This window comes from Neoarius graeffei, chromosome 7 (assembly GCF_027579695.1).
Source record: "Neoarius graeffei isolate fNeoGra1 chromosome 7, fNeoGra1.pri, whole genome shotgun sequence".
Classification (NCBI taxonomy): Eukaryota; Metazoa; Chordata; class Actinopteri; order Siluriformes; family Ariidae; genus Neoarius; species Neoarius graeffei.
The window spans coordinates 36450264-36477153 of NC_083575.1; the positions used below are offsets into that span (position 1 = coordinate 36450264).

The 26890-nt window shown below is 41.4% G+C and overlaps 1 protein-coding gene across 2 annotated transcripts in view; it reads left to right on the plus strand.

Annotated features, from left to right (window-relative positions):
- prkn (parkin RBR E3 ubiquitin protein ligase) overlaps positions 1-26890 on the plus strand; it is a 308907-nt gene that overhangs the window by 268652 nt on the left and 13365 nt on the right. For both annotated transcript variants that reach the window (XM_060924648.1, XM_060924649.1), the window contains 2 exons: positions 8412-8473; positions 9012-9161. In XM_060924648.1, coding sequence (XP_060780631.1) covers positions 8412-8473; positions 9012-9161 — 212 coding nt within the window. The remainder of the gene's footprint in view (positions 1-8411; positions 8474-9011; positions 9162-26890) is intronic.

A 26890-nucleotide genomic window follows, 5' to 3' on the forward strand; every position in this document is an offset into this window, starting at 1 on the left:
TACGAGCTCACCGGTCAACCATGGAGGAGGTGTTGTCATGGCTTGGGCACTAATCTTTATTGATGATATAACACATGATGGGAGCAGCAGAATGAATTCAGAAGTCTACAGAAACATTCTGTCTGCAAATTTACAGAGAAATGCATCCAATCTAATTGGGAGGAACTTCATCATGCAACAAAACGATGACCCAAACACTGCCAACACAACAAAGGATTTCATCAGGGGGAAGAAGTGGGAGGTTTTAGACTGCCCAGAGGAAAATTTTGTTTCTCATTTGTATCCCTTCTGTTGCTCAGGAGACAAAATGGTGATTCTCTTTTAAGGATCATTTAAGTATTACTTTTGTCACAGTTCTTTCTCCTAATTTTGCCTTAGGAGAAATAAAAGAAGCAAAAGATGAGACATAGCAATGAGACAAGTAGGAGTCACAAAAGAGATATTAGGTTTTTTTTTACCTTTATTGGATAGGACAGTGTAGAGACAGGAAATGAGCTGGAGAGAGAGACGGGATCAGGAAATGACCTCGGGTCAGAATCGAACCCAGGTCCCCAGATTTATGGTATAGCGCCTTAGTCGACTGAGCCACGACTAAGACTATTTTATTAATTGACTAATTTCAACTTTTGTGAGAAATAACACGAACGTCTGCATCATGTGGGATTTGTGGGCAGGAGTGGGACAAAATATGGCAGGCACGGGCAGGAGCGGGACTGAAAATCATAATTCTTTGCGGGAGCGGGACTGCACAATGCGGGAGCGTGCGGGAGCAGGACTGAAAATTCTGTCCCGCGCAGACCTCTAATCTGAGTATTGTTTAAGCCTTTGTTGAGATCTCTTTTGTAAATCAAAAAAGGACTAAACTGAGATGACTAGAATAAGAATGGTTCAAGATTGTGTCTTTTACAAAACTGACGGAGCCTAATCTGAGACTCACCAAATAGATCTGAAATGAGAATTGTGTGAGTTTACAGAGAGAGCTCTCTGGTGGATCAGCCTGAGTAAAGTATGAGATGTATAAATTGGTCAACACTGAGCATTATTTAAAACATTGTTGAGAACTCATTTGTAGATTAAAGGGAGTCTACAATGAGATAACTTAACTCTTTTGCTCCAGAGACAAACCTGAGAAGCAGGAGACAAAAGCAATAATCTCATTTTAATATCACTATGATCTCATTATTGTCGAGGAGAAACAATTGAGAAAGAGAAGAGATCTCATTTTAAAATTTCCTTTCCTCTGGGTGGGCGTGTCAATCACCAGACCTTAACCAAATTGATCATGCATTCAGGAGGAGACGGAAGGGAGAAACCCCGCAAAATAAACAACAAATGAAAGAAGCTGCAGTACAAGCCTGGAAAAGCATTACAAAATATGAATGCAACAGGTGATGTTAGTGGGTCGCCATCTTGAGGCAGTTATTGCAAGCAAGAAATATGCAACCAAATATTAAGTGTTATTTACATTAAAGGTAGACTGCCTTTCAGATTTTTCAAGTTTAGGTCATAAAAAGAATTTTCCCTGACACCTAATTTTGTTTAATGGATGGAAAACTACTGAATTTGAATCACAGACTTCCAATTTTATTAGTTTTTTTTTTCAAAATAGAACAATTAATGAATTTAAGGCCACGTGGCCCTAAATTCTCCGCTATTTTTTTCTTGCTTCACCATGACCCAGTTCAAGATACTACGTCATGCATCACATGGTAGGCTTTCCCTGTTCGCGTAAGGCATTATGTGATACAAATTTGAAACAGGAGATAAAAATGAAGGACGTGAGTGTACGAATGAAAAGTGAAAGACAGACTACAGTAAAAGAAAGCAAGAAGAAAAGACTTTGTTGCGAAGGAAAGGAAACGCAGGACCAAAGTAAAAAATATCGGCGGTCGGCAAGCACCTCGGTGTGATCAGCTGTTCGTTTAGTAACAGAATGATGTAACTGTCAGTGCACAGTCAAGGTAAACCTGTAGATGGCAGTAATGCAACACTGGATGCCAGCTGCTGTAAAACCCAAAAGAAGAAGAAGCAGGTAAACCTGCGCATGCACACACGGACTTAAAGAGCACATCTTGGGTAAATTCAGGAACAAGAGCAATGTAAGTCTCCTATTTTATATTAAACTTTGGTCAAATATCTGTCACATTTTGCATTTTGTGCAATTTTTTTTACCTTGCACAATACTAGAAAAATTCAGTTAAAATCAAGCCATTTGAGGCGAATTGGTCCGCCTCTGAAAAAACTTGGCATTTGGATTTCCCGGGAAACACTGATTTTCATGACGTCGTGTGCGGGACGCCTCCTTCTGAATCCCATGTCAGCGTTGGTTTGTTTATGAGAAAGCAACCTGGTGGTTTTCTGCAAATTTCTTCATCATTATCACGTAATTATTAAAATGGTTAACAGATGTATCGTAGGAGGGTGTAGCAACACCAATCTTGATGGGATTAGTACTCATCGTTTCCCAAAAGACCGGACAATGAGAGAGAAATGGGAGCGCTTCGTGCGAAGCACCCGGAAAAACTGGCAACATGCAACAGACCACAGCATCATACGCAGGGCTCACTTCATAAAGCCCGGCAACTTTGAGAACTATTTGCAGTGTGAAATGGGCTTCAAGAAGCAACTTGATCTGAAAAAAGATGCAGTTCCATCTGTCAGAATGCTCAAAGTAACACCGTCTCCATTTGTGTCAGCGTCACCAAAGGAGCCAGCCGTGTTCGTCTCCCCTGACAGAAGGCGAAGTGCCGCATCCACTGAGGCCCTCGAAGCCGAGGACCAAGCAGAGCCAAGAAAAAGACCAAGAAAATCGGCAATTCACAACTTGACTGTTGCCAGGGTAGGAAATAAGAGAGACTATACTCTAAATTAGGTGTTCCTGTGTTGTCTCTCAGCCTGTCGGCGGATCCGCACGTGACGTCACGAATCTGGATCAATCTGGCTCCAGACTCCCTTGGGATTTTTCCAGACGTGTTTTGTTATTTTATTTTTTTTCTGCTGTAGACAGAAAAATAGCCTTGTGCAAAATTACCCTTCTGGATGAGTGTGTAAAGGGACATACTTTCATATAAAAAAAAAAACACTAAATTGGTCCAGGATATGCCCTTTAATCTGTCTGCTTGACTGCATGAAGCGAGCGATTTCACGCACATTATTTGCTCGGGAATCCCCTTAAATTAAATAACTTCCCAGCCACAGAATGGCCTGATATTTTGTGAGATAGTACAGAAATAAACATACATCACAATGACCAAATTTCAGAGGGAACTAAATTTCACTAATTTTATGAAATCGAAAGGCCATCTAGCGTTCAGACTCTGTTCCAATACTTTTGCTCACTTAAAGGTTGGATGGTCTCCCACCAAAGATGCCATGTTCTACATTGTTTAACACCTCTACAGGTTACAGACATGGCTTACAGACATGGACATGAACATCATGGCAGTATTGGGTTTTCAGTGGGATTGGGATTCCTTTGAACGCGTCTTTTTCTGTAACACAATTATCGCATAACATACACCTTGAAAAAAAGAATTTCGTTCACAAATTTATTTTGGGTTTTCTGAAATCAACACAGGATCAAAATTATACATAGGGGAGAGCGGGGTAAGATGAGCCAGGGGGTAAGATGAGCCACCCCCTGTTTCTAAGAAACAGTAAACAAATGTGACCATGTGACCACATTCAAAGGGGGGCGGGACCATTTACTTACACTTGTGGAGAGGAGCACCACATGTCAAACTAGGTGAGGGAGATATTTATAAAAATGTGTTTTTGTGCTTTCTAAGTCAATTCCATGTTTGTCCACAGTGAAGATGATTTAGAGAAGACAAAAGTAGAATAATATTTAGACACATTAGGGTTAAGTTAGTGGCTTTCTAAGCTATGATATGAATGCTAATAAAAATAATTTTGATTAGCCTAATCCCCTTTATTAGCATTTTTCTACAAAATGGTGGCCACGGGGTAAGATGAGCCATTAGATGTGGGGCAAGTTGAGCCACTGGCTCAACTTACCCCATTGGTGGCTGAGCTTACCCAATATGGATGACACTTAAGTTTTCACATTTACTGGTCATATATGACAACAACAACAACAAAAAATAAACAAACAAATAAATAACATGTTAATATAAATAATATGTTTAAAAGGTTTTTAATAAATAAAATAATGCCCTCTGTTATTACAGGTGTGCATGATGCGCATGATGTGCATGATCTACACATATCTCTCTCTATCCATCTATCTATCCCTCCCTATCCCATCTCATTCTATCACCTCTCTCTTCATCTCCCCTTCTCTATGCAACGGTTCTATCCCCCACTTGATTGACTTGACTTGATTCACTGATTGCATTTCTAATAATAAAAGTTGTTTACTTTGTTAACCTAACATGTTTTGTGTTGGCTCAATTTACCCCACACAGTGGCTCATCTTACCCCATGCATGGGGTAAGTTGAGCCACTTGACATTTTTTTTTTCAAGAGGTAATATCACTCTAACCATAAGAGCTTATCAATTATTTTTTGCTCAGATAGTAACAGTACACTTTGAAATTTGGTATGGTGTGTAGACTGGAAGCAAAAATGGCTTTAACATGTAGTTATGATGAAAAATGTAAAAAGTGGCTCATCTTACCCCGCTCTCCCCTACAGGTTCAAAAATATACATGCACCCACTTAGATTATTAATTCAGTGGTGCCGAAAGTTACAAAATGTCTTTTAACCATGGTCAAGACCTCTTAAATTCCTGTTAGTGATCATGACTGACTCCAGTGTAAAAATTAAAAAAAAAAAAAGCCTTGCTGTTCTTGCCGGGAGTGTGTATGGCCAAAAGTATGTGGACACCTGACTGACCGATACACCATTATGTGGGCCTTCCTCAAGCTATTTTCATGATGTTTGAAACACACAATTATTTAGAATGTCTTTGTATACTGTAGCATTAAGATTTCCTTTTATTGGAGCTAAGGGGTTCATGTTCCAGCATAACAATGCCCCCATGCACAAAGCAAGCTCTATGAATACGTGGTTGGAGTGGAAAAACTCAAGTGGCCTGTACAGAACCCTGACCTCAACCCCAGTAAACAACTTTAGGATGAATTGAACCTTTGACTTGACCCAGACCTTCGAGCCTGGCATCAGCATCTGACCTCACTAATGATCTTGTGGCTGAATTCACAAATCCCTACAACCGCATGCCAAAATCTAGTGGAAGGCCTCCTGAGAAGAGTGGAGGTTATTATAACAGCAAAGGTGGGAATAAATCTGAGAAGGGTTCAACAAGTACATATGGGTGTGATGGTGGACTTGTATTGTATTTGTTTGTTTTTATAGTATCATATTTACAGTCTGCACTTTTGTTCAAACACATCTGTATGTTTGAACATTTGGTTGTTTACACATTATACACTCACCAAACACTATACTAACACTGAGTAGGACCTCCCTTTGCTTTCAAAACAGCCTCGGTTCTTCATGGCATAGATTCCACAAAATGTCAGAAACATTCCTTTGAGATTCTGGTCCATGTTGACATGATTACATCATGCAGTTCCTGCAGATTTTTCAGGTGCACTTTCATGCTGTTCTAGCACATCCCAAAGATGTTCTACTGAATTCAGATCCGGTGACTGGGAAGGCCACTGAAGAACACTGAAGTCATTGTCATGTTCATGAAACCAGTTTGAGATGCTGGAAAGAGCCATGAGAAGATGGTAAATTATGGCCATGAAGGGATGCACATGATCAGCAACAATACTCAAATAGTCTGTGGCATTCAAGTAATGATTGATTTGTATTAACGGGCCCAAAGTGTGCCAAGAAAACATTTCCCCACCTCCACCAGCCTGGAGGTGGTGTAATGTAGGTTGTGTCCGTAGATTCATGCAGTTGATGTCAAATTCTGACCCTACCATCTGTGTGCCTCAGCAGAACTTGAGATTCATCAGACCAGACTACATTTTTCCAATCTTCAGATGTCCAGTTTTGGTGAGCCTGTGCCCACTGCAGCCTCAGCGTTCTGTTCTTGACTGAAAGAAGTGGAACCCGACATAGTCTTCTGCCATTGTTGCCCATCCACCTCAAGGGCCAATGTATTGTAGCTTCTGAGATGCTTTTCTGATCACCACAATTGTACAGAGTGACTATCTGAGTTACTGTAGCCTTTCTGTCTGCTCCAACCAGTCTAGCCATTCTCCATTGACCTCTCTCATCAACAAAGCTATTTTGTCTGCAGAGCTGCTGCTCATTGGGTGTGTTTTCATAATTGTACCATTCTGACTAAACTCTAGAGACTGTTGTATGTGAAAATCCCAGGAGATAGTGGTTATAGAAATACTCAAACCAGACCGTCTGGTACCAACAATTGTGCCATAGTCAGAATCACCAAGATCACCTTTTGTTCCCCATTCTGATGGTTGATGTGAACATTACCTGAAGCTGCTGGCCTGTATCTGCATGGCTTTATGCAGTGCACTGCTGCCGCATGATTGGCTGGTTAGATAATTGCATGAATGAGTAAGCATACTGGCGTTCTTAATAAAGCCCTTGGTGAGTTTCTCACTCAGTCTCAATTTGCATACTTCCGTCAGTATGTGTCCATGTAGTACACCGTGCACTCTGTGTACCGGTATGTACTTGTGTAGGGCGTGAATTTCGACAGGGTAGTGTTGTCTCAAATCGAACATGACAAGTTGTGCACTTACTAGAAATGATGATTTGACTGTGATTGTCTCATAACCTGCCAAAAAAAAATCTGCCTTTTTTTTTGCTTAAAAATGAATGTGTTTAATTTTCCTCGCTTGTGTGAATAGATATTTAATGTGACATGGAAATCACATTGGCGTCGATGACATGCTCTCCTCCAACCGGCTGAAAATAGGTTGGTTGTACATTCCCTTCCGTTACATAGCCAAGATGGCGACCGCTGAGGGTGAGAAGTGTGCAGCGCTGCACACTCAACATTTTGACCGTTTTGAGTACACCATCCAGGTACTCGTAGTGCACTGAATTTTGTCATACTTGTCAGTGTGAACGCACTTATGCACTCAAAATAGCAAGTGTAAGTATGAAAGTACGTGAATTGAGTGAGACACACCATCGCCATGGCAACAACGTGGAGGGCCAGACCCCGCCCACTCAGCCACGCAAGAAGAGACCTGAGGATTTCAAATTCGGCAAAATCCTGGGAGAGGGCTCCTTTTCTACGGTTGTTCTGGCGAATGAACACTCGATGGGAAAGGAATATGCAGTTAAGATCCTGGAGAAAGCACCGCGTCATGAAGAGCAAGGCGCAGTATGTGAAGCGAGACAAGGACGTGATGTCCAACCTGGATCGTTCTTCGTCAAACTTTGCTTCACCTTCCAGGACAAGGAGACGCTCTATTTCGGTCTGAGCTCCGCTAAGAACGACAGGTTGTTAAAGTTCTTTGACTGATCTTTGAAGTTAACTTCCTGTATTTTTGCTAAAATTGCAGTTGTAGTTTACCTTTATTTTCCAATTGACTTTTAGAAACTTGTCAAAAACCTCAGCATAGTCTTGACATTACATGCTGGTGGGGCATGGTCTAATGGGATTTTGCACTAATGGAATGTGATTTGGGGACAAACCAAAAGATGGTGGTGATGATATGGCATGCCTGTATTTTATGTTTATATTTGCATTAATCTGAACTCGGTGTGGGCGGCATGGTGGTGTAGTGGTTAGCGCTGTCGCCTCACAGCAAGAAGGTCCGGGTTCGAGCCCCGTGGCTGGCGAGGGCCTTTCTGTGTGGAGTTTGCATGTTCTCCCCGTGTCCGCGTGGGTTTCCTCCGGGTGCTCCGGTTTCCCCCACAGTCCAAAGACATGCAGGTTAGGTTAACTGGTGACTCTAAATTGACCGTAGGTGTGAATGTGAGTGTGAATGGTTGTCTGTGTCTATGTGTCAGCCCTGTGATGACCTGGCGACTTGTCCAGGGTGTACCCCGCCTTTCGCCCGTAGTCAGCTGGGATAGGCTCCAGCTTGCCTGCGACCCTGTAGAACAGGATAAAGCGGCTAGAGATAATGAGATGAGATGAACTCGGTGTGATAAGGTCTATAGAATTAAATCTAGGACTCATGAATATCAACTCCAGTATATATATAGTATTGTGCAAAAGTCTAAGGCATATTAGTCCTAAGGGAGAATTTTTGTGCTGGAAAGGTTTTCAAAGCATCTTGGAGAATCTCCTGGAGACTTTGTACTTTGTCACATTTGCTTCTGTTTATGAAAAAAAAAAAAGCATGGTGGCCTCTCTTCTTCTGTGCGTGTGTGTGTGTGTTTCACTACTCATCAAGCAGTGGCATAATGCTGTGTTTGAATAACCATACCATTGGTAAGTATCATTTCACCAGATTGCTTCTTCTTTCTCTTTTTTCCCTTCCTCTAGCTGGATGTTCTGAGTCTCTCATTAAAGAGTTGCATCATTTCCGGGTCCTGGGAGAAGAACAGGTGGGTTGCAAACACAAAGCTCCAAATGGGTACACAGACGCGTGTGCACACACACACACGTACGTTTGCTGTCGTTCAGCGGACAATATTGACAGGTTGTCCTATCTGACGGCTCCTTAATAGGCTTGTCTGCTGTTCCTTCATGCCACTCAATAAGTCCTCTCCAAGCAGCAAGCAGCTTTCTCTGTCACCTCCACACCTTTTTGTTACTATCTCTCTAACCCAAGACCACGGTCTGCCTCATAGCAGGTTTGTCATCAAACCTCAAACACAAAATCCTCCTTGTATTTGAGGATTTATACAATGATATTTTTTTTAAAATCTGTGTTTGCAAAGTGAAAATGTTGAGCTCCACCAAGAAGGATTCTCCTTTGTTGGCTTTAGATTACCATGCCGTGGCATGTGTTGATCTCTCATTATAGTGCTCTTTCTCTTTCAATGTTGCTTCATCTCTTTTATCTATGAGCTCTGCTGTGTATGTCTCTAAGCACCATCTTTGAGCTGTCTCTCTCTCTCTCTCTCTCTCTCTCTCTCTCAGTATGAACGGTACCAGCGTTATGCAGCGGAGGAGTGTTTGCTGCAGATGGGGGGAGTTCTTTGCCCTGCTCCAGGTTGTGGGGCAGGTCTCTTCCTCGACGATGAACGCAGGAGGGTGCAGTGCGAACTGAAAGATGGCCTTGGATGCGGGGTGAGTCACTCTCCTCCTGCGAAACTATTAACATCCTTAACATCTCTGAAACAGGAAAACTGCTCTTGTAATGTGTAGCTCATTTCCCACCATTTCTGTTGTCCATTACAGTTTATACATTTGGAAATTAATTAAACATTTGAGCTTTGCGGGCGGCACGGTGGTGTAGTGGTTAGCGCTGTCGCCTCACAGCAAGAAGGTCCGGGTTCGAGCCCAGAGGCCGGCGAGGGCCTTTCTGTGCGGAGTTTGCATGTTCTCCCCGTGTCCGCGTGGGTTTCCTCCGGGTGCTCCGGTTTCCCCCACAGTCCAAAGACATGCAGGTTAGGTTAACTGGTGACTCTAAATTGAGCGTAGGTGTGAATGTGAGTGTGAATGGTTGTCTGTGTCTATGTGTCAGCCCTGTGATGACCTGGCGACTTGTCCAGGGTGTACCCCGCCTTTCGCCCGTAGTCAGCTGGGATAGGCTCCAGCTTGCCTGCAACCCTGTAGAGCAGGATAAAGCGGCTAGAGATAATGAGATTTGAGCTTTGCTATTGCCTGATAACCTTCAGAGGAGGTGTCGTATCTAAAGAAATGTATTGTTTAGGTATACAAATGCATCATCATCAAAGCACGGCCAAATAAGAGTTGTTTTTATTCAAATCCAAGATGCTGGCTAAATTAAATGGGGATTGTTTTGATAAAAAAGAAATGGAATGCGTATGCATATATTCTGAAGAGGAGTCAGCGAGATTGTGTGACCTTTATGTAAGATTATGTAATTATAGAAAGAGTGGCAGTCAAACATACTGTATTTCAGTACATCAGAACAGTCCATCACTATAATTATCATTATTACCGTAAGTGGTATACAGTTGCGGTCAGAAGTTTTGATACACGGACATGAATGTCATCATGGATAAATGCCATCGCAATATTGGGCTTGCAGTGATCTCTTTAAACTGTTCTTTCTCTGTAGCAGAATGATTGTACAACATATGTCTTTAATAGAAAAAAAAAAGAATTTTCTGCACAAGTTTTAATTTATTTTTGGTTTTCTGAAATCAACACCAGGTCAAACATATACCTGCAACACACCTAATATTTGGTTAAATGTCCCTTAGCAAGTTTCACCTTGGCCAGATGTTTTTGGTAGCCATCAGCAAGCTTCTGGCAGAATTCTGGTTGGATATTTGATCACTCCTCTTGGCAGAATTGGTTGAGTTCAGTTAAAATTGTGTGTTTCCTGGCACGGCCCCAACTTTTAAGCACAGTCCACATATTTTCGATAGAACTGAGGTCAGGACTTGTTTTAAGCTTAATGTTAGTCTGCTTTATCCATTTCACAACCAGCTGTGATGTGTGTTTGGGGTTCATTGTCCTGTTGGAACACACAATTGTGTCCAAGTTTCTGATGGTTTGAAGTTATGCTGAAGAATTCTGATGTTCTTCATGATTCCATCCACTTTGTGCAATGCAGCAGTTCTACTGGCAGCAAAACAGACCCAGAGTATGATGCTACCACCACCATGCTTAACAGTTGGTATATTGTTCCACTGTAGCTCTGGTCATTGTGGCCAAACAACTCAATGTCTTATCTGACCATAAAACCTTCCTCCAGAAGGCTTTTTCTGTGTCCATGTGGTCAGCTGCAAGCTTTAGTCGAGCTTTTGGATAAGGAGCTTTTTTCTTGGACGGCAGCCTCTTGGTCCATAGTGATGTAAAACCTGCTTGACTGTAGACAGTGACACTGTTGTTCCAGCAGTTTCCAGTTCATGGCAGTCCTGTGCCTTGATGGTTCTTGGGTTGTTCCTGACCATCCAAACCAATTTCCTCTCAACTGAGGGTGACAGTTTGGGTCTTCTTCCAGCAAAGTGGCTACACCTCCCAGTTACTTGTAGTCGCATACAAGGTTTTGAAGTGATGATCTTGGAATCTGCAGTTGTTTAGAAATGGCTCCAATGGACATTCTTGAATTGTGCAAATCGAAGATCCTCTTTCTCTATAAAAATATCTATATTTTTCTGAATCGATACGGTTACATGAAAAACAAATAAAAAATACAGGCTTGTGGAAACTAGACAAGTAAAGTTAATAATTATAAGTTCACAATTAGTTTCATACTGTTATCTGTAACTGCTCTTTGGAGATTTTACTATCAACTGCGAAAGAGTTATACTTTTTTTTCTTTTCCTTTTCCCCCCTACACAATTTGAGATGGGAAAATGCAGTGTTGTAGGTTTTATTTACTTATTTATTTTTAAAGAATTTTATATGCACCATTTAGCACAAAGCATGAGTTTATTTGGGGTAAATTGCTTTCTTTTCCATGTGTTATTTTAATATATACATATAATTAAACACGGGTATGTTGAAAAGGCAAAACTCCACATTCTGCCAAGGTTTTTGTATTGTATGATGGTCTCACAGTGATATACACTGTATTTAAAAAAAAAAACACACACACACAAGAGAAGCCTGGAGACTGATGCCCTGCGTAACATTAAATCTGGAATATTTTCATATTAGCTTTTTCCCAAATTCAGCCACTCTTAACCCTGCTGTCAGTCTACCCACAAACAGTATGTTTCCCAGTCTGCCCCATGACCTCTGACCCCTCTATTTTATGGTGGCTTCTTTGCTTTCTGCCGCTTGTTTTAATCTTATTGTCCAATCTTACAGTGATTAGGTTGTAATTGCCACACCATTTGCGTGATGTTTTCTAATTAGCCAGTTGATTAAAGATTAGGGCGCTGTTCGGCAGCCATTAGTGCTGACTGATTGCATGTTTGCAAATACAAACATCATCAGTGCTGGGATACAGTGATGTACGAGGTGGAATTTCATCTCCATGTCCTAGTTTGAAGCAACAGCAGAAAGACTTACCTGCATGCAGAGACTGGGCTGAGCTTCTACTCTCAGCATTACGACTTTATCTGATTCTCGAAACTTTATCAAGTCTAAGAGAATATTGGTCAGTATTCTCAATAGTGTGTTTTTGTGTCTGAAATTAACCAAAGGACTGTTTGATGGTGGACATGTAACATCATTATAGTCTGTGTATTCTTGGGTTTCAGTCATGTGACTTTTCTTAGCAATTTCACTTCCGGTAAAACATCTGGTGGTCTAGCAAACCAAAACGGCTGCTGTAGTGCAAACAACTAGCGATAACTTATCAGAGTACGCTCGTAATCTAGAAGCCACTGCTGGCTTTAGATATATTCAGAAGATTGCTATGTGCAATGGAATCGACCCCTACAGTCTGGGAAAGAAGGATTTGTCATATGATCTCGAAAACGACCCTTCAGTCGAGTTCCCCGACATCTCGAACTATCTGGTGTTGCAGACGTCCTTCTACACCGCAAAACAGATGAAAGCGTGGAAGAGTATGGAGGCTTACAACTTTTCTGTATGTGGCTGGGTAAAGGACCTCGCTATCAAGTCGCTGCCGAGTGAATCCTGTATTGTTTTTGCCCGTATAAGTATGGTTTTTTTTAAGCTTTTCGTTCGCATCTTTGCAACGAAGCGCTGCAAGTTGAAGTGTGAACAAACAACAGTTCGCTTGATTTTCACTTGTGTTGGCTCTTACTGTATCTCTCAGCTAAATCATTCACAAAGATCATCAGAAACCCCTTTAAAGACCTGGATCTTAGTTAAACAAGACGGAGAAGTGATCATGGTGCACTGTAACTGTACCGCTGGGGAAGAATTTTGTCTTAACCTTCATGCATATGGACTTTGTGAGGAGTAAACAAAGAAACAGCTGGGGACTTCAGCGCTTCGTGACTAAAAAAAAGTACCGTAAAATAACGGCACATAGCAAGAAAAGTACTTGGAAAACACTAAGGACATAGCTGAGAGGGAGATACAAACCTTTCACCAAGTGAAACTCGAGCATGCTTCGACTCGGCTCCCTTCGATTCCACCAAGAGGTTCAAAAGCCACCTTTCTCCACGTCTTTTTGTGAAATCCTGTGTTCGTTCACCATTTTTTTATTAGTTCACGGGGAACCCTGAAGAAACTTTTATCAGTTTCACAGTTTGATCGATTCGAACAACCTAAAACAACGCAAGCACGAGGCATTTTTCATGCGAGCAATGCACCTTCTCTGTACAAACGCTTTGTCAGCTGAGCTTTGGTAGACCACCAGCTAAAGTTTTGAATAAGTAATGAGGCGGATGTGACGTCACATGAAACCCAAGAATAGTATGTTAACAAAGAAGAGCATCAGTGCAGAGTTAGCAGAGGAAGGTGGGGAGAAATAATTAAAAGCTTTAAAGAAGTCAGTTTCCTTTATCCACACTAGAGCTGTAAACTTCACGAAAATTACATTTGAATTTTGATGACTTGAAATATTTGAATGTTGTATTTGAATGCGTTCAGCTATAATTTTTTACTTCACATTTGTATCATCGGCGGCACGGTGGTGTAGTGGTTAGCGCTGTCGCCTCACAGCAAGAAGGTCCTGGGTTCGAGCCCCGGGGCCGGCGAGGGCCTTTCTGTGCGGAGTTTGCATGTTCTCCCCGTGTCCGCGTGGGTTTCCTCCGGGTGCTCCGGTTTCCCCCACAGTCCAAAGACATGCAGGTTAGGTTAACTGGTGACTCTAAATTGACCGTAGGTGTGAATGTGAGTGTGAATGGTTGTCTGTGTCTATGTGTCAGCCCTGTGATGACCTGGTGACTTGTCCAGGGTGTACCCCGCCTTTCGCCCGTAGTCAGCTGGGATAGGCTCCAGCTTGCCTGCGACCCTGTAGAAGGATAAAGCGGCTAGAGATAATGAGATGAGATGAGATGAGATTTGTATCATCTGAAGCATAGAAAATGATGAAGAGGCACTATCAGAAATTGATAATGAAATTTAATATTCTGTATTTGTTTTATATTTATTTACCCACAGTTAGATTAGATTTTACAGTTCATTTCTTGTGCTACCTATTGTCCTTATCCATCCTCGTATCATTTTTGAGCAATTAGACTAAATCGCAGATTATTTCGATTCACCAAATACATAACTGCGTAATGTATAATGTCAGGATGTTATAGACCTTAATAAGTGCACCATGTGCCCAATATAACACCATCTGTGATTCAGCCACAGAAAATGATGATTCCAGTACATGCCGTTTAAAAGCTGCTTGGTTAAATATTTGCATGAAATATCACTAACTTTTTTGTGTTCGAGATTAATATGAAATGTTATGAAACGAGTTGCATTTATTTAGAGCTCTACATCAAGTGTTATGTACCCTAGCTATGGTCCAGGGTTAAATGGATCATGTAACATTTTACTGTTCGACGGTGGATGAGGACGAAGCCATACCAGTACAGGTGGTGGGAATGAGGTTCCTCATAGGGGAAGCCATGGCCTAGAGGTTAGAGAAGCAGCTTTGGAATCAAAAGGTCACCGGTTCAATTCCCTGGACCAGGGAATTGATCAAGGAACCTAAACCCCTACTGCTCCCCAGGCTGCTCTGGGTATATTGTATGTCGCTCTGGATAATGTAATCTAAAAGCCTACCTGTGGTGTCTAATCAAAGGGACGTTCCTGCATGCTGAGATGTATAGATGGACCCCTGTCAGATCCAAAAACCGAAAGAAGCTGCTGGCTTCAGTAGTGGTCATTTAGTACACTTTTAAAAGATAATTTACACATGTAGAATATTAAAAACGCAGGCAGATGCCGCAGCGATCGTCTTGTAACATAGGGGATAACTTTTTATACAGGTATTCTGAATAACACAACACAAGTTAGAGCTTTTCAAGGCATTTAAGAAAAACATAAGCTTACGGACTCGCCCTTCTTAGAGGGCGATCTTGGTATGTGTGTTTGTGTGTGAGTTTGGTTTGGTATCAGGGCGTGTACATGATTGACACTTGAACAATAGCTAAAAGTGTGTGTCATGATCAAAACATCAATGGAGCTCTCTCTCGCGCGCGCGCGCGCCAAGCACTTCCATCGGAAATTTAAATCTGTAGCTCTGCCGCCACAGCACAGTGATTGACCACCGGAAAAACAGAGCTTAGTCACGCATCACTTCAGGTATTCCTCGATCTGAGCGTGCCTACGTTCTCTTGCACAGAAAGTCAAGCAACCAGAGGTGGACAGAGTACCCAAGTTTATTACACAAGTCAAAGTACAGATCTCACTGGTTAAATGTGACTCCGATACAAGTGAAAGTTATACAGTCAAAATTTTATTTAAGTTAAAGTACTGAAGTATTTGCTTTTAAAAATACCTTAAGTATTAAAAGTACATTTTCTGTCAACACATCATTGTATTATTGCCACAACGCTTACAAAACCTAATGCCTCAGAAGCAACCAACTGGATTTTCTGACTAACTTGTAGAACCTGTAGCACTGAAGCTCCACCTGACATGCTCGCAAACTCTTTTCAAACTCGAAATCATATTGGGTTGCTAATGTTACTAGAAAAGAAAGATTTCTACATTATTTATTTGGCAAGATTATGCTAAAGTTAATGTTATTCATGTTAGCGTAACTCTGTTTTTACATGCTAACTAACAGTGTCCAAGTTAACTAGCTATGTGTTAACATTAGCCGTGGACAAGGCTGTAGTAACTTGGCAGGCAAATCCATAGAAAGTCATTTGACTAACCAGACTGTATAGCGATTGCAACATTATCGCTAAAGCACAGACAACTTCACTGCAAGCTTTCTCTTGGGATAAAATGTTTACATACCTCAATATGCTTCTGCAAGTTGGACGGCAAGTTTTTGAAGGCTGTGATGTGGTTCGTTTTAGGCAAACAAAACAAACTTTTAAAACGAAATGAATCTTTAATCCTTTCTGAAAACTGAAACATGGGTTTTAGGTATAGCCATGGGTGCATGCATTTCCCAGAAAAATTGCCTCCTTCCATTCTGCTATCAGCTGATCGTGTTCAAATAATACTGCTGAGAAATTGAACTTGATTTTATCCAGTCTATGGACTTGACGTGACCCTAGTGATTACTGATAGGCTGTCTCAGTGTCACCTGCGAAAAAACCAATCATGTTTTATAAAAGAAAACAAAAAACATCCACTTTCAATGCTACTTCATAGTAACGAGGACCTTGATAGAAATGTAGTGGAGTAAAAAGTACGATATTTGTCTTTCAAATGTACTGAAGTTAGTCATGAGTATTATTTTTTTTTGGAAACTTAAGTACAGATACTTAAAAAGTGTACTTCGTTACTGTCCAGCTATGCAAGCAACAAGAGTCTCATCTCATCTCATTATCTCCAGCCGCTTTATCCTGCTCTACAGGGTCGCAGGCAAGCTTGAGCCCATCCCAGCTGACCACGGGCGAAAGGCGGGGCACACCCTGGACAAGTCGCCAGGTCACCACAGGGCTGACACATAGACACAGACAACCATTCACACTCACATTCACACCTACGGGCAATTTAGAGTCACCAGTTAACCTAACCTGCATGTCTTTGGACTGTGGGGGAAACCGGAGCACCCGGAGGAAACCCACGCGGACACGGGGAGAACATGCAAACTCCGCACAGAAAGGCCCTCGCCGGCCCCGGGGCTCGAACCCAGGACCTTCTTGCTGTGAGGCGACAGCGCTAACCACTACACCACCGTGCCGCCCGCAACAAGAGTCGTTTGGCCAAAAAGTTTAACAAGCCAGCATGCTGAAAGCTTTGTTAGTTGACTAAATTGAAATATTGTCAAGATTTAAATTGTATTCAAACATGGAAATTCGTTCTGACAGCCTTAATACACTGCTGTAAAATCTCCAAATATTAAAAGAAGTTAACCACTTATTAAAAATTTAGAAGGGGGAATATACATGAGTACTCACTCATGTAGGTGTAATTAATGATTATGGATATGTAGATTGGTATCAAATGATCACTCTTTAATAATTACATGAAATCAGTCTCATTAAATTTGAAGGTTAATAGTTAAAATGAATCAATCCTATTGAATCGTTTAATTTGACTCATTTGAATTGAATCATACCATAGAATCAGTCTCATTTGAATCGTTTGAAGTGAATCATTCAATGAATCGAGTCAGTGAATCGAATCAGTGAATCATTTGGTGAATCATTTAGTGAATCATTCAATGAATCATTTAGTGAATCATTTAAAGAATCAAGTGAAGAATCGTTTAAAATTTGATAATTCAAATTTATCACTTACCAAACTGCATCTAATTAATTATTCATATACCTTAGGAGTTCTTTGACAATGTGGGCGACTTCAAGTATTTAGAACAACAGACAATGACACACTTTCGATAATAATAGAGTTTATTATTAAAAAGATAATAAAATTCTAATAAAAAGAAAAGGAAAAATTTGAACAATCTAATAGCAGCAGAATTGAAATCTTCTGTAAACAGAGTGTGTGTGTGTGTGTGTGTGTGTGTGAGAAAAGAGAGAGAGAGACCTGGGCTCTCTCTCGAAGTTGGAATGCGTCCGTACCAGGACGTCCTATCTGCAATCTTGGAGGAGGGGAATCCTCAAAGTTTAGTGAGCACGTGTGTGTGTAAGCAGTTTTAGCTTGTGAGCTAACTGAACAAAAGAATTTCTAACTAGCCATGTGCTTCCAGGCCTAGTGTGTAAAAGCTGAAGGCTTTAATTAAAATTAAACATTCAAACAGTCATCTGTAGTTTATATGGCTTTAAATGTAAACAGGAGAATTACTATCAAGGTTGACTTAAACTCAGGACTAGTGATGTTTATCTAATACTGAGATACAGGACCACGTGTTCAAAACTTAGCGTGTGGAGGCAGGGCCCAAATCTGCTCCTTGGAGAACAAAGGAGCTGGCTCTGCTTTGCTATCTAAAACACGTGTGAGGCCCAGTGGAAGGAAACTTCTTCTGCGTGTTAACTCTCTTAACTTCCTAGTATTACCCGAGTTACTGAAATCTTAATGAGATCAGGATATGAGTGAGTAATGAATTTAGGATGTTAAAAAGGAGAGAGAGAGAGCATGCAACTTATGGATTAACCAATTTTTAAATCAACAAACAAATGATAGAGAACCAAGATAGAGGCCGAATCCCATTTCCCCCCCATTTTGTGCGTTCACGTGAAGGGGTAGGGGTATCCCAATCCCAGTTAACGCGGAGGGGTAGGGGAAGGGGTAGGGCTTCTGTACCCCTCCAAACGGAGATTTTCCTGGAGCTGACTCCGAACGAAGGGGTTTGAGTGATTTCCCACAATGCCATGCGGATTTCAGCGAGATTTCATGCGGATTTCAGAAAGATGGCGGTTCCCGCGGCGAAAGATTGTCATAAATGTGTTTTCTCCATTATTTACGTGTTTTAAGTTGTTATCCAGAGGAAACACGCCGCTTGATTCGCTTTCGAGCTGAGAATGAGCAGCGATTTCTGAAATCCAAGCTGCTGCTAAAAAGCTTTGGGAGTGAGTATTGTTTTCGGTTGCTTTACTGCGTACGTTTTGTTCTGTTATTCTCGCTTTTATTGTTTACATGAGTGTTCTGACACCTCATTCTGTCGGATGTGGTGCACGAAGCGCCAAAGGTATCCCATTCAGTGGTGTTAGTTAACAAATCACACCCTGCCAGCAGAGATCTCTGGCTCTGACTGTAGCGGCTGGTCGCAGCCAATGACGCATTTGGTCGCATTTTGCTAACGTAAACGCTGACGGAGGTACGCGATGACGTATGCGATCGTTGAAGGGCTATCCCAATACATAAGGGTTGAATTTCAAGCCCTATCCCTTGTAGCTCAGTTTCAAGGGGAAGGGCCAAGGGGGAGGGGAAGGGGTAGGGGTAGGGGTAGAAATTAGAATTGGGATTGGGTCTCAGTGTATACACTTCATTTAACGTCATACAACTTCACATTAAGTACTGTAAATAACTAGTCCCCAAGACTTAAACTTTCTGTTTGCCCAATGCCTTTCTTACTGCAGAGGAAGTTTGTCTTCTGTCTGAAGTTGGAGGCTCGAGGAAGTTGCGCACGCTTCCTGAGGTCAGAAGTCTTCGGTGAGGGAGAGAGAAGTTCTGAAGCTTTCTTTGGTGATCTTCATAGTTGATAAGACAAAGTCTTTGTTCAACACCGTGCACGGATTTAAAAGAAAGAAAAGAGAAGAGCTCTTTAGAAAACTGCCTTTTCCCGCAGCCGCGTACGCGTTTAAAAGACAAGTGATACTTGCAAACAGGTTAATAACTCGCTTGAGTTGATGATCGCGTGTTTCCGATATCTACTTTGATCAGGAGCAGATTAAAGAAGGAAACGCGCTGTTTAGACGTCTGATGATGAGTTCTCTTTTTAGGTCAGTCTCGGTTAGAGTCCGACGCGAAAGAGCAAAGAGGGCTGTGTTCCAAGTCCTTTTGTTGAAACCTGAGGAATGTGTATGTGATCCCGCCCAGGCGTGACGTAGTCAACGCGGAAGTTGCCTGGGAATTGTAGTTCTGACACAAGATGGCGGCATGATACCTACACTCATATTGCACAAGATACAGACATCATTCATTCATTCATTCATTCATTCATTCGTTTTTCTTCTGCTATCATGGTAAGATCAGTCCAGACGTCTCTCTCTCTCTCCAGTCACAAAGTCCAGCTCCTCCTGGGGGATTCCCAGATGTTCCAAAGCCAACTGTAAGATATAATCGATCCAGTGGTTCCTGGGTTTGCCCCAAAGGATATGTCCAGTGAGATATGCATGATACAGCTTCAGCAGGATTTGATAAAATGGCATCCTAATAACGTGCCCAAACCACCTCACTGCCTCCTCTGAATTCAGAGGAAGGACAGCTTTATTCTGAGGCTTTTGAGCAGAGAGTAAGCCCAGCCACCCTGTGGAGGAACCTCATTCCCACCACCTGTACTGGAAGCTTTAGTCTATCAAGCTCTACCCACAGCCCCTTGATCACAGGTGAGGACAGCGGCATAACTTGACAAGTAAATGGAGAGTTTCATCCACAGACTGAACTCCTGCTTCATCACCACACACTGCTCCAGTGACTCTAACACTACTGCCACTGACTACAGGCAGTGTTGGATCTGGCTGCTGCAGATAAAGGCTTTATTGGAGTTGGCCTTCATGCACGCACACCATGTATCCTTACTTGGTGGTGCACATGTTGAGGGGCTTTATATTTATAGGGATGAAACCATGAAGAAGGATATTCTAAGCACATACAAATACAGATATATAATAGCTGGTCTATCTTTTTTTTAAGTGACACAAGCAGAGGTGGACAGTAACGAAGTACAGTTTACTTGAGTACTGTACTTAAGTACACTTTTTGAGTATCTATACTTTACTTGAGTATTAATTTTTTGGAAACTTATGACTTTAACGTCACTACATTTGAAAGACAAATATCGTACTTTTCACTCCACTACATTTCTACCAAGGTCCTCGTTACTGTGAAGTGGCTTTGAAAGTGGATGTTTTTTCTTTTCTTTTCTAAAACGTGATTGTTTTTTTCACAGGCGACACTGAGGCAGCCAATCAGTAATCACGTCCATAGAGTGTATAAAATCAAGTTCAATGATTTCTCCGCAGCATTATTTAACACAATCAGTTGATGGCAGAATGGAAGGAGGCGGTTCTTCTGGGGAATGCATGCACTCATGGCTATAGCTAGAACCCATGTTTCAGTTTTCTGAAAGGAATAAAGAGTCATTTCGTTTTAAACGTTTGCTTTGTTTGCCTAAAACAAAGCACATTACCGCCTACAAAAACTCTCCATCCAACCTGCGGAAGCATATTGAGGCATGTAAACGTTTTATTCCAAGAGAAAGCTTGTAATGAAGTTGTCTGTGCTTTTAGAGCTAGCGATAACGTTGCAATAGCTATGCAGTCTGGTTAGTCAAATTACCTTCTATGGATTTGCCTGCCAAGTTGCCATGGCCTTGTCCATGGCTAACATTAACACATCGCTAGTTAACTTGGACACCGTTAGTTAGCATGTAAACACGGCGTTATGCTAACATGAATAACGTTAACTTATCTGAAGTGCTTTCAGAAATGTTTTAGCATAATCTTGCCAAATGAACAGAATGTAGAAATCTTTCTTTTCTAGTAACGTTAGCTACCCAATATGATTTTGAGTTTGAAAAGATTTTGTTAGCATGTCAGGTGGAGTTTCACTGACTAGCTAGCTTAACATTAAACCACCATGATTCCATAGGCAGGTTCATGAATGCATACACTTGTGTGTGCGCGCTCACACACGACCTGTGAGATGGACAGTATTGTACTAGTCAGTCACAACAAATTGTTGGCATTTTTTGTTTTGATGTCAGATGATGGTCTTGCACTTTTTGGTCTCGCTTAAAGCAGTGTTGCTGTCGGGCAGTTATTAAGCTCGAGGTGTGGATCTGGGTTTTAATCAGGTTGGATTGTCACTTTTATTTTCTGAGCAAGCTGCATTTACAGCTATTCCACTGTCTTACTGATTAATATACACATACATGTGTGCACACACTGCCAGAGCTGGGTCAGAACACTACCATGCTGCTTTGTGGGGGTGGGGAGGAGGGTTAGAATTTAAAAATAAATAAAATGAAAATGACAATGGCTCTTTTTCAGTTCAGTCATGTTTTCATTTTGTAACGTTCTACCAGGTGTTTATTCTACAGGTTCTACAAGTTAGTCAGTAAATCCAGTCAGTTGTTTCAGAGGCATTAGGTTTTCTAAGCGTTGTGGCAATAATACAACAGTGCGTTGACAGAAAATGTACTTTTAATACTTAAGTATTTTTAAAAGCAAGTACTTCAGTACTTGAGTAAATATTTAACTGTCCAACTTTCACTTGTATCGGAGTCACATTTGACCAGCGGGATCTGTACTTTGACTTAAGTAATGAAGTTGAGTACTTTGTCCACCTCTGGACACAAGCAGGAAGTTTTTATTCTCATGAGAGCGAGAGTTCATATTACATTACAGATGCTCTAATCCAGAGCAACATACAACGACTCCTCAGATGTGGGTTAGGTGCCTTGCTCAAGGGCACTTCAGCCATGGGTTTTCTTGCTAGTCCAGGGAATCAAATCAGCAACCTTTCAGGCCTAAGGCTGCTTCTCTAACCTTTAGGTCATGGTTGCCCATATATATTTTGAGAAATACTACCAACTACATTTTAGAAAAGTAACTGCTCAAGTGGTATTTAAAAATAATGACAATCTGTATTTATGAAAACAACAGGAAAAAAAACAGAAAAAAACTTTCCATGTTCACCTTCAGGTTTATTAAATCTAAATACAGATTTAAATAGTGATATTGAGTTGTACTCCTAGTAACACAATCGCGTCACATTATCTCGTATCTCATATGAGTGTTTTATTGGGAAATACGCCACTCGTATTTTTCATATGAGCTACATCCGGGACATGAAGAACCAAAACAGTGACATAAATCTCTATGTATTACTCGTAAGGAAATTGATGAATTGTTTTGATAAATTTGGGTACTTTTTGTTTGTGAATGTGTCGAAATAATAAAAAGAAAATTGCACAGTGGCTTGAAGATAGGAAATTTATCTTCTCGTGTCGACAAACTTGCATTTTTCATTCAAAATACATTGCGGATCTGAGTGACATATTTAAATAATATTGGCTGACGTTGAATGGAATATATCTGATATACCATGAAAAAAAGCCACTATTATTATTATTATTATTATTATTATCATTATTGGGCGGCACGGTGGTGTAGTGGTTAGCGCTGTCGCCTCACAGCAAGAAGGTCCTGGGTTCGAGCCCCGGGGCCGGCGAGGGCCTTTCTGTGTGGAGTTTGCATGTTCTCCCCGTGTCCGCGTGGGTTTCCTCCGGGTGCTCCGGTTTCCCCCACAGTCCAAAGACATGCAGGTTAGGTTAACTAGTGACTCTAAATTGACCGTAGGTGTGAATGTGAGTGTGAATGGTTGTCTGTGTCTATGTGTCAGCCCTGTGATGACCTGGCGACTTGTCCAGGGTGTACCCCGCCTTTCACCCTTAGTCAGCTGGGATAGGCTCCGGCTTGCCTGCGACCCTGTAGAAGGATAAAGCGGCTAGAGATAATGAGATGAGATTATTATTATTATTATTGTATATACACATTCCTTTTGGGTGTTCAGCGCATCTTTTTCTTTCAAAATTCTCTCAAAATCTTCCGTATTTAACAAAGCAAACCTGGTGACCATGCTTGTTTACAAATCGTCACAGTTGCTCGCGAGTGCGGAAGTTTAATGTCTCTGACGTGTCTCTTTTTCAGTTTTTTGATGCCCGTTGGTATGTTTTTCTCTTGTAAATATGCATGAAGAATATCTAATGAACTTTTGGTAGCCTTTCGGGTGTTCAATGCGTCTTTCTCTTTCCCGGCGAACACAAAAGTGCTTCTGTGCAGCAGAAAACTTTCGCATTTGAATATTCACATCAGCTCCGACGTGTGACGTCATGTTGTCTTGACAGCCATGCAATATCGTAAACCATATTCAACGCTCGTTCTCCATTGGGCAGAGTGATGTAATACACATAGGATAAACGATATGCTAACAATATTGCATGCTATCAAACTAAATGAATGAAACCCGCTAGAAGGGAATAGAACGCATGTTTTTATTCCATCAAAAAAGTGTCCTGTAATTCCTGATATTTCACTCTGATGACGTCACTCCCAGCGTTTTCCTGCTGACTAGACTCGTGCTGTCAAAATGGCGAACTGGTTTAAAATTAAAATTCTTTTGATTAACTTGCGTAACTTTTTTTTTTTTAAATTGTGGATATGTCCATATAATATAAAGAACATTACACGGTGGCGCGAAGATATGAAGTTTGTCTTCTCATGTTGAAAATATTTTCACTCATTCGCATCATTCACTCATGAATATGTTCACCACTTGAAGATAAACTTCATATCTTTGCACCACCGTGTAATATCTTCTATAGATAGAGAGATAGCGTCAGTGTTTTATGGTTAGGCTAATTACGTTGCTTATAACGTGGAAAAAGATCACTTATTGTGTCATTGGTATGTTAATCATCTTGCTAGCGATTGATTGATTGATTGATTGATTGATTGATTGATTGATTGATTGATTGATTGATTGATTGATTGATTGATTGATTGCATAAGTGTGTGCTTTGGGGGTGGTGATGGTGGCGATCTCACCATAAGCCTAAGTAAAGCTGAGTGTGACCAGCGTCCTGCCAACCAGAAATGCTTGTGCCATTAAGGAGACTAATGCCAGGCTTTCAGGTGTGCTTTTATGGGTGTGAGATCAGATGTGCATGTGTGCCATCATTATTTGCTTGTGTTTATGCTACAAAATGAGGGTGTGAGTAGTGAGAGTTGCACCATAACACTTGGTCTTATTTATTTAATCCACAATGCACACCAATGTGTATAGTCATGCTGTTTTAATATTTCAGTGTTTTTCAGCATAATCTCTATCTGTCATGTTTGCAATGGACGTGTTGCCATGGAAATAAATTTTAGCATGATTACTTGTATCTGGCGGCACGGTGGTGTAGTGGTTAGCGCTGTCACCTCACAGCAAGAAGGTCCGGGTTCGAGCCCTGTGGCTGGTGAGGGCCTTTCTGTGCGGAGTTTGCATGTTCTCCCCGTGTCTGCGTGGGTTTCCTCCGGGTGCTCCGGTTTCCCCCACAGTCCAAAGACATGCAGGTTAGGTTAACTGGTGACTCTAAATTGAGCGTAGGTGTGAATGTGAGTGTGAATGGTTGTCTGTGTCTATGTGTCAGCCCTGTGATGACCTGGCGACTTGTCCAGGGTGTACCCCGCCTTTCGCCCGTAGTCAGCTGGGATAGGCTCCAGCTTGCCTGCGACCCTGTAGAACAGGATAAAGCAGCTAGAGATAATGAGATGAGATTACTTGTACCAAGAAAAGAAAAACAACAAAAGATCCAATAAAAACCTCACTGAAAGGGATGTCTCAAGGCAGCAGTCGAATTATGTCAATAATTCCTGAGACAATCTCTTTCCAAACCTGTTGTTTTAGACTACTGTACTTTCCACCACTGGACCAATACAGGAAATGTTATTGTGGTTATTTACGTTTTCGGTACAGTATCCAGGTGCAAAAAAAAAAGGATAAATGTATAAATGCTTATGTTTATAGGCTGCCTCTTGGAATTAATTTTAAGTGAAAAGGTTTTCTCTTTGTCTTTTCAGTATAATAAAATGTCAAAATTATTCTACAGACATGGAAGATAGAGATTAGGTTAAAATGCTGGAGTGTTGTTAGTTGGTTTCGTAAATATTCACCCCCCGATCAATATGGGTAGAACCACCTGTAGGTGTAATTACAGCTGCAAGTCATCTGGGATGTGTCTCGATCATCTGTGCAAATCTGGGTTCTGACATTTTTGCCCATTCTTCTTGGCAAAATTGCTTAAGCTTGATTAGATTCCCTGTAATCAATTAGGAAATTACACTTTTTGAGTCTTACCACAGATTCTCAGTCAGATTGAGGCCTAGGCTTTGACTGACTGATAGAGATTTTAAATTGCCCCTAGGGGACAAATTAGGTGAATTGAATTGACCCATTCAAACACATGTAGGTTCTTGGTGTTGAACAGCCCCAGTGTAGCTTTGGCATCATGCTCAGAAGGTAGACGTTATAGTCTCTCGTCTCTTGCAGACTATAACTTTTTTTTGGCTTGCCCTGTGTTTGGTTTCTTCCATCTTTCCCTCAGATCTTACCAGTTTCCTCGTCCCTGCTAATGAAAAGCCTCCCCACCACCATACTTTACTACAACCCCAGTTCCAAAAAAGTTGGGACAAAGTACAAATTGTAAATAAAAATGGAATGCAATGATGTGGAAGTTTCAAAATTCCATATTTTATTCAGAATAGAACATAGATGACATATCAAATGTTTAAACTGAGAAAATGTATCATTTAAAGAGAAAAATTAGGTGATTTTAAATTTCATGACAACAACACATCTCAAAAAAGTAGGGACAAGGCCATGTTTCCCACTGTGAGACATCCCCTTTTCTCTTTACAACAGTCTGTAAACATCTGGGGACTGAGGAGACAAGTTGCTCAAGTTTAGGGATAGGAATGTTTACCCATTCTTGTCTAATGTAGGATTCTAGTTGCTCAACTGTCTTAGGGCTTTTTTGTCGTATCTTCCATTTTATGATGCGCCAAATGTTTTCTCTGGGTGAAAGATCTGGACTGCAGGCTGGCCAGTTCAGTACCCGGACCCTTCTTCTACACAGCCATGATGCTGTAATTGATGTTGTCTGTGGTTTGGCATTGTCATGCTGGAAAATGCAAGGTCTTCCCTGAAAGAGACGTCGTCTGGATGGGAGCATATGTTGCTCTAGAACCTGGATATACCTTTCAGCATTGATGGTGTCTTTCCAGATGTGTAAGCTGCCCATGCCACACACACTAATGCAACCCCATACCATCAGAGATGCAGGCTTCTGAACTGAGCGCTGATAACAACTTGGGTCGTCCTTCTCCTCTTTAGTCCGAATGACACGGCGTCCCTGATTTCCATAAAGAACTTCAAATTTTGATTCGTCTGACCACAGAACAGTTTTCCACTTTGCCACAGTCCATTTTAAATGAGCCTTGGCACAGAGAAGACGTCTGCGTTTCTGGATCATGTTTAGATACGGCTTCTTCTTTGAACTATAGAGTTTTAGCTGGCAACGGCGGATGGCACGGTGAATTGTGTTCACAGATAATGTTCTCTGGAAATATTCCTGAGCCCATTTTGTGATTTCCAATACAGAAGCATGCCTGTATGTGATGCAGTGCCATCTAAGGGCCCGAAGATCACGGCCTTGA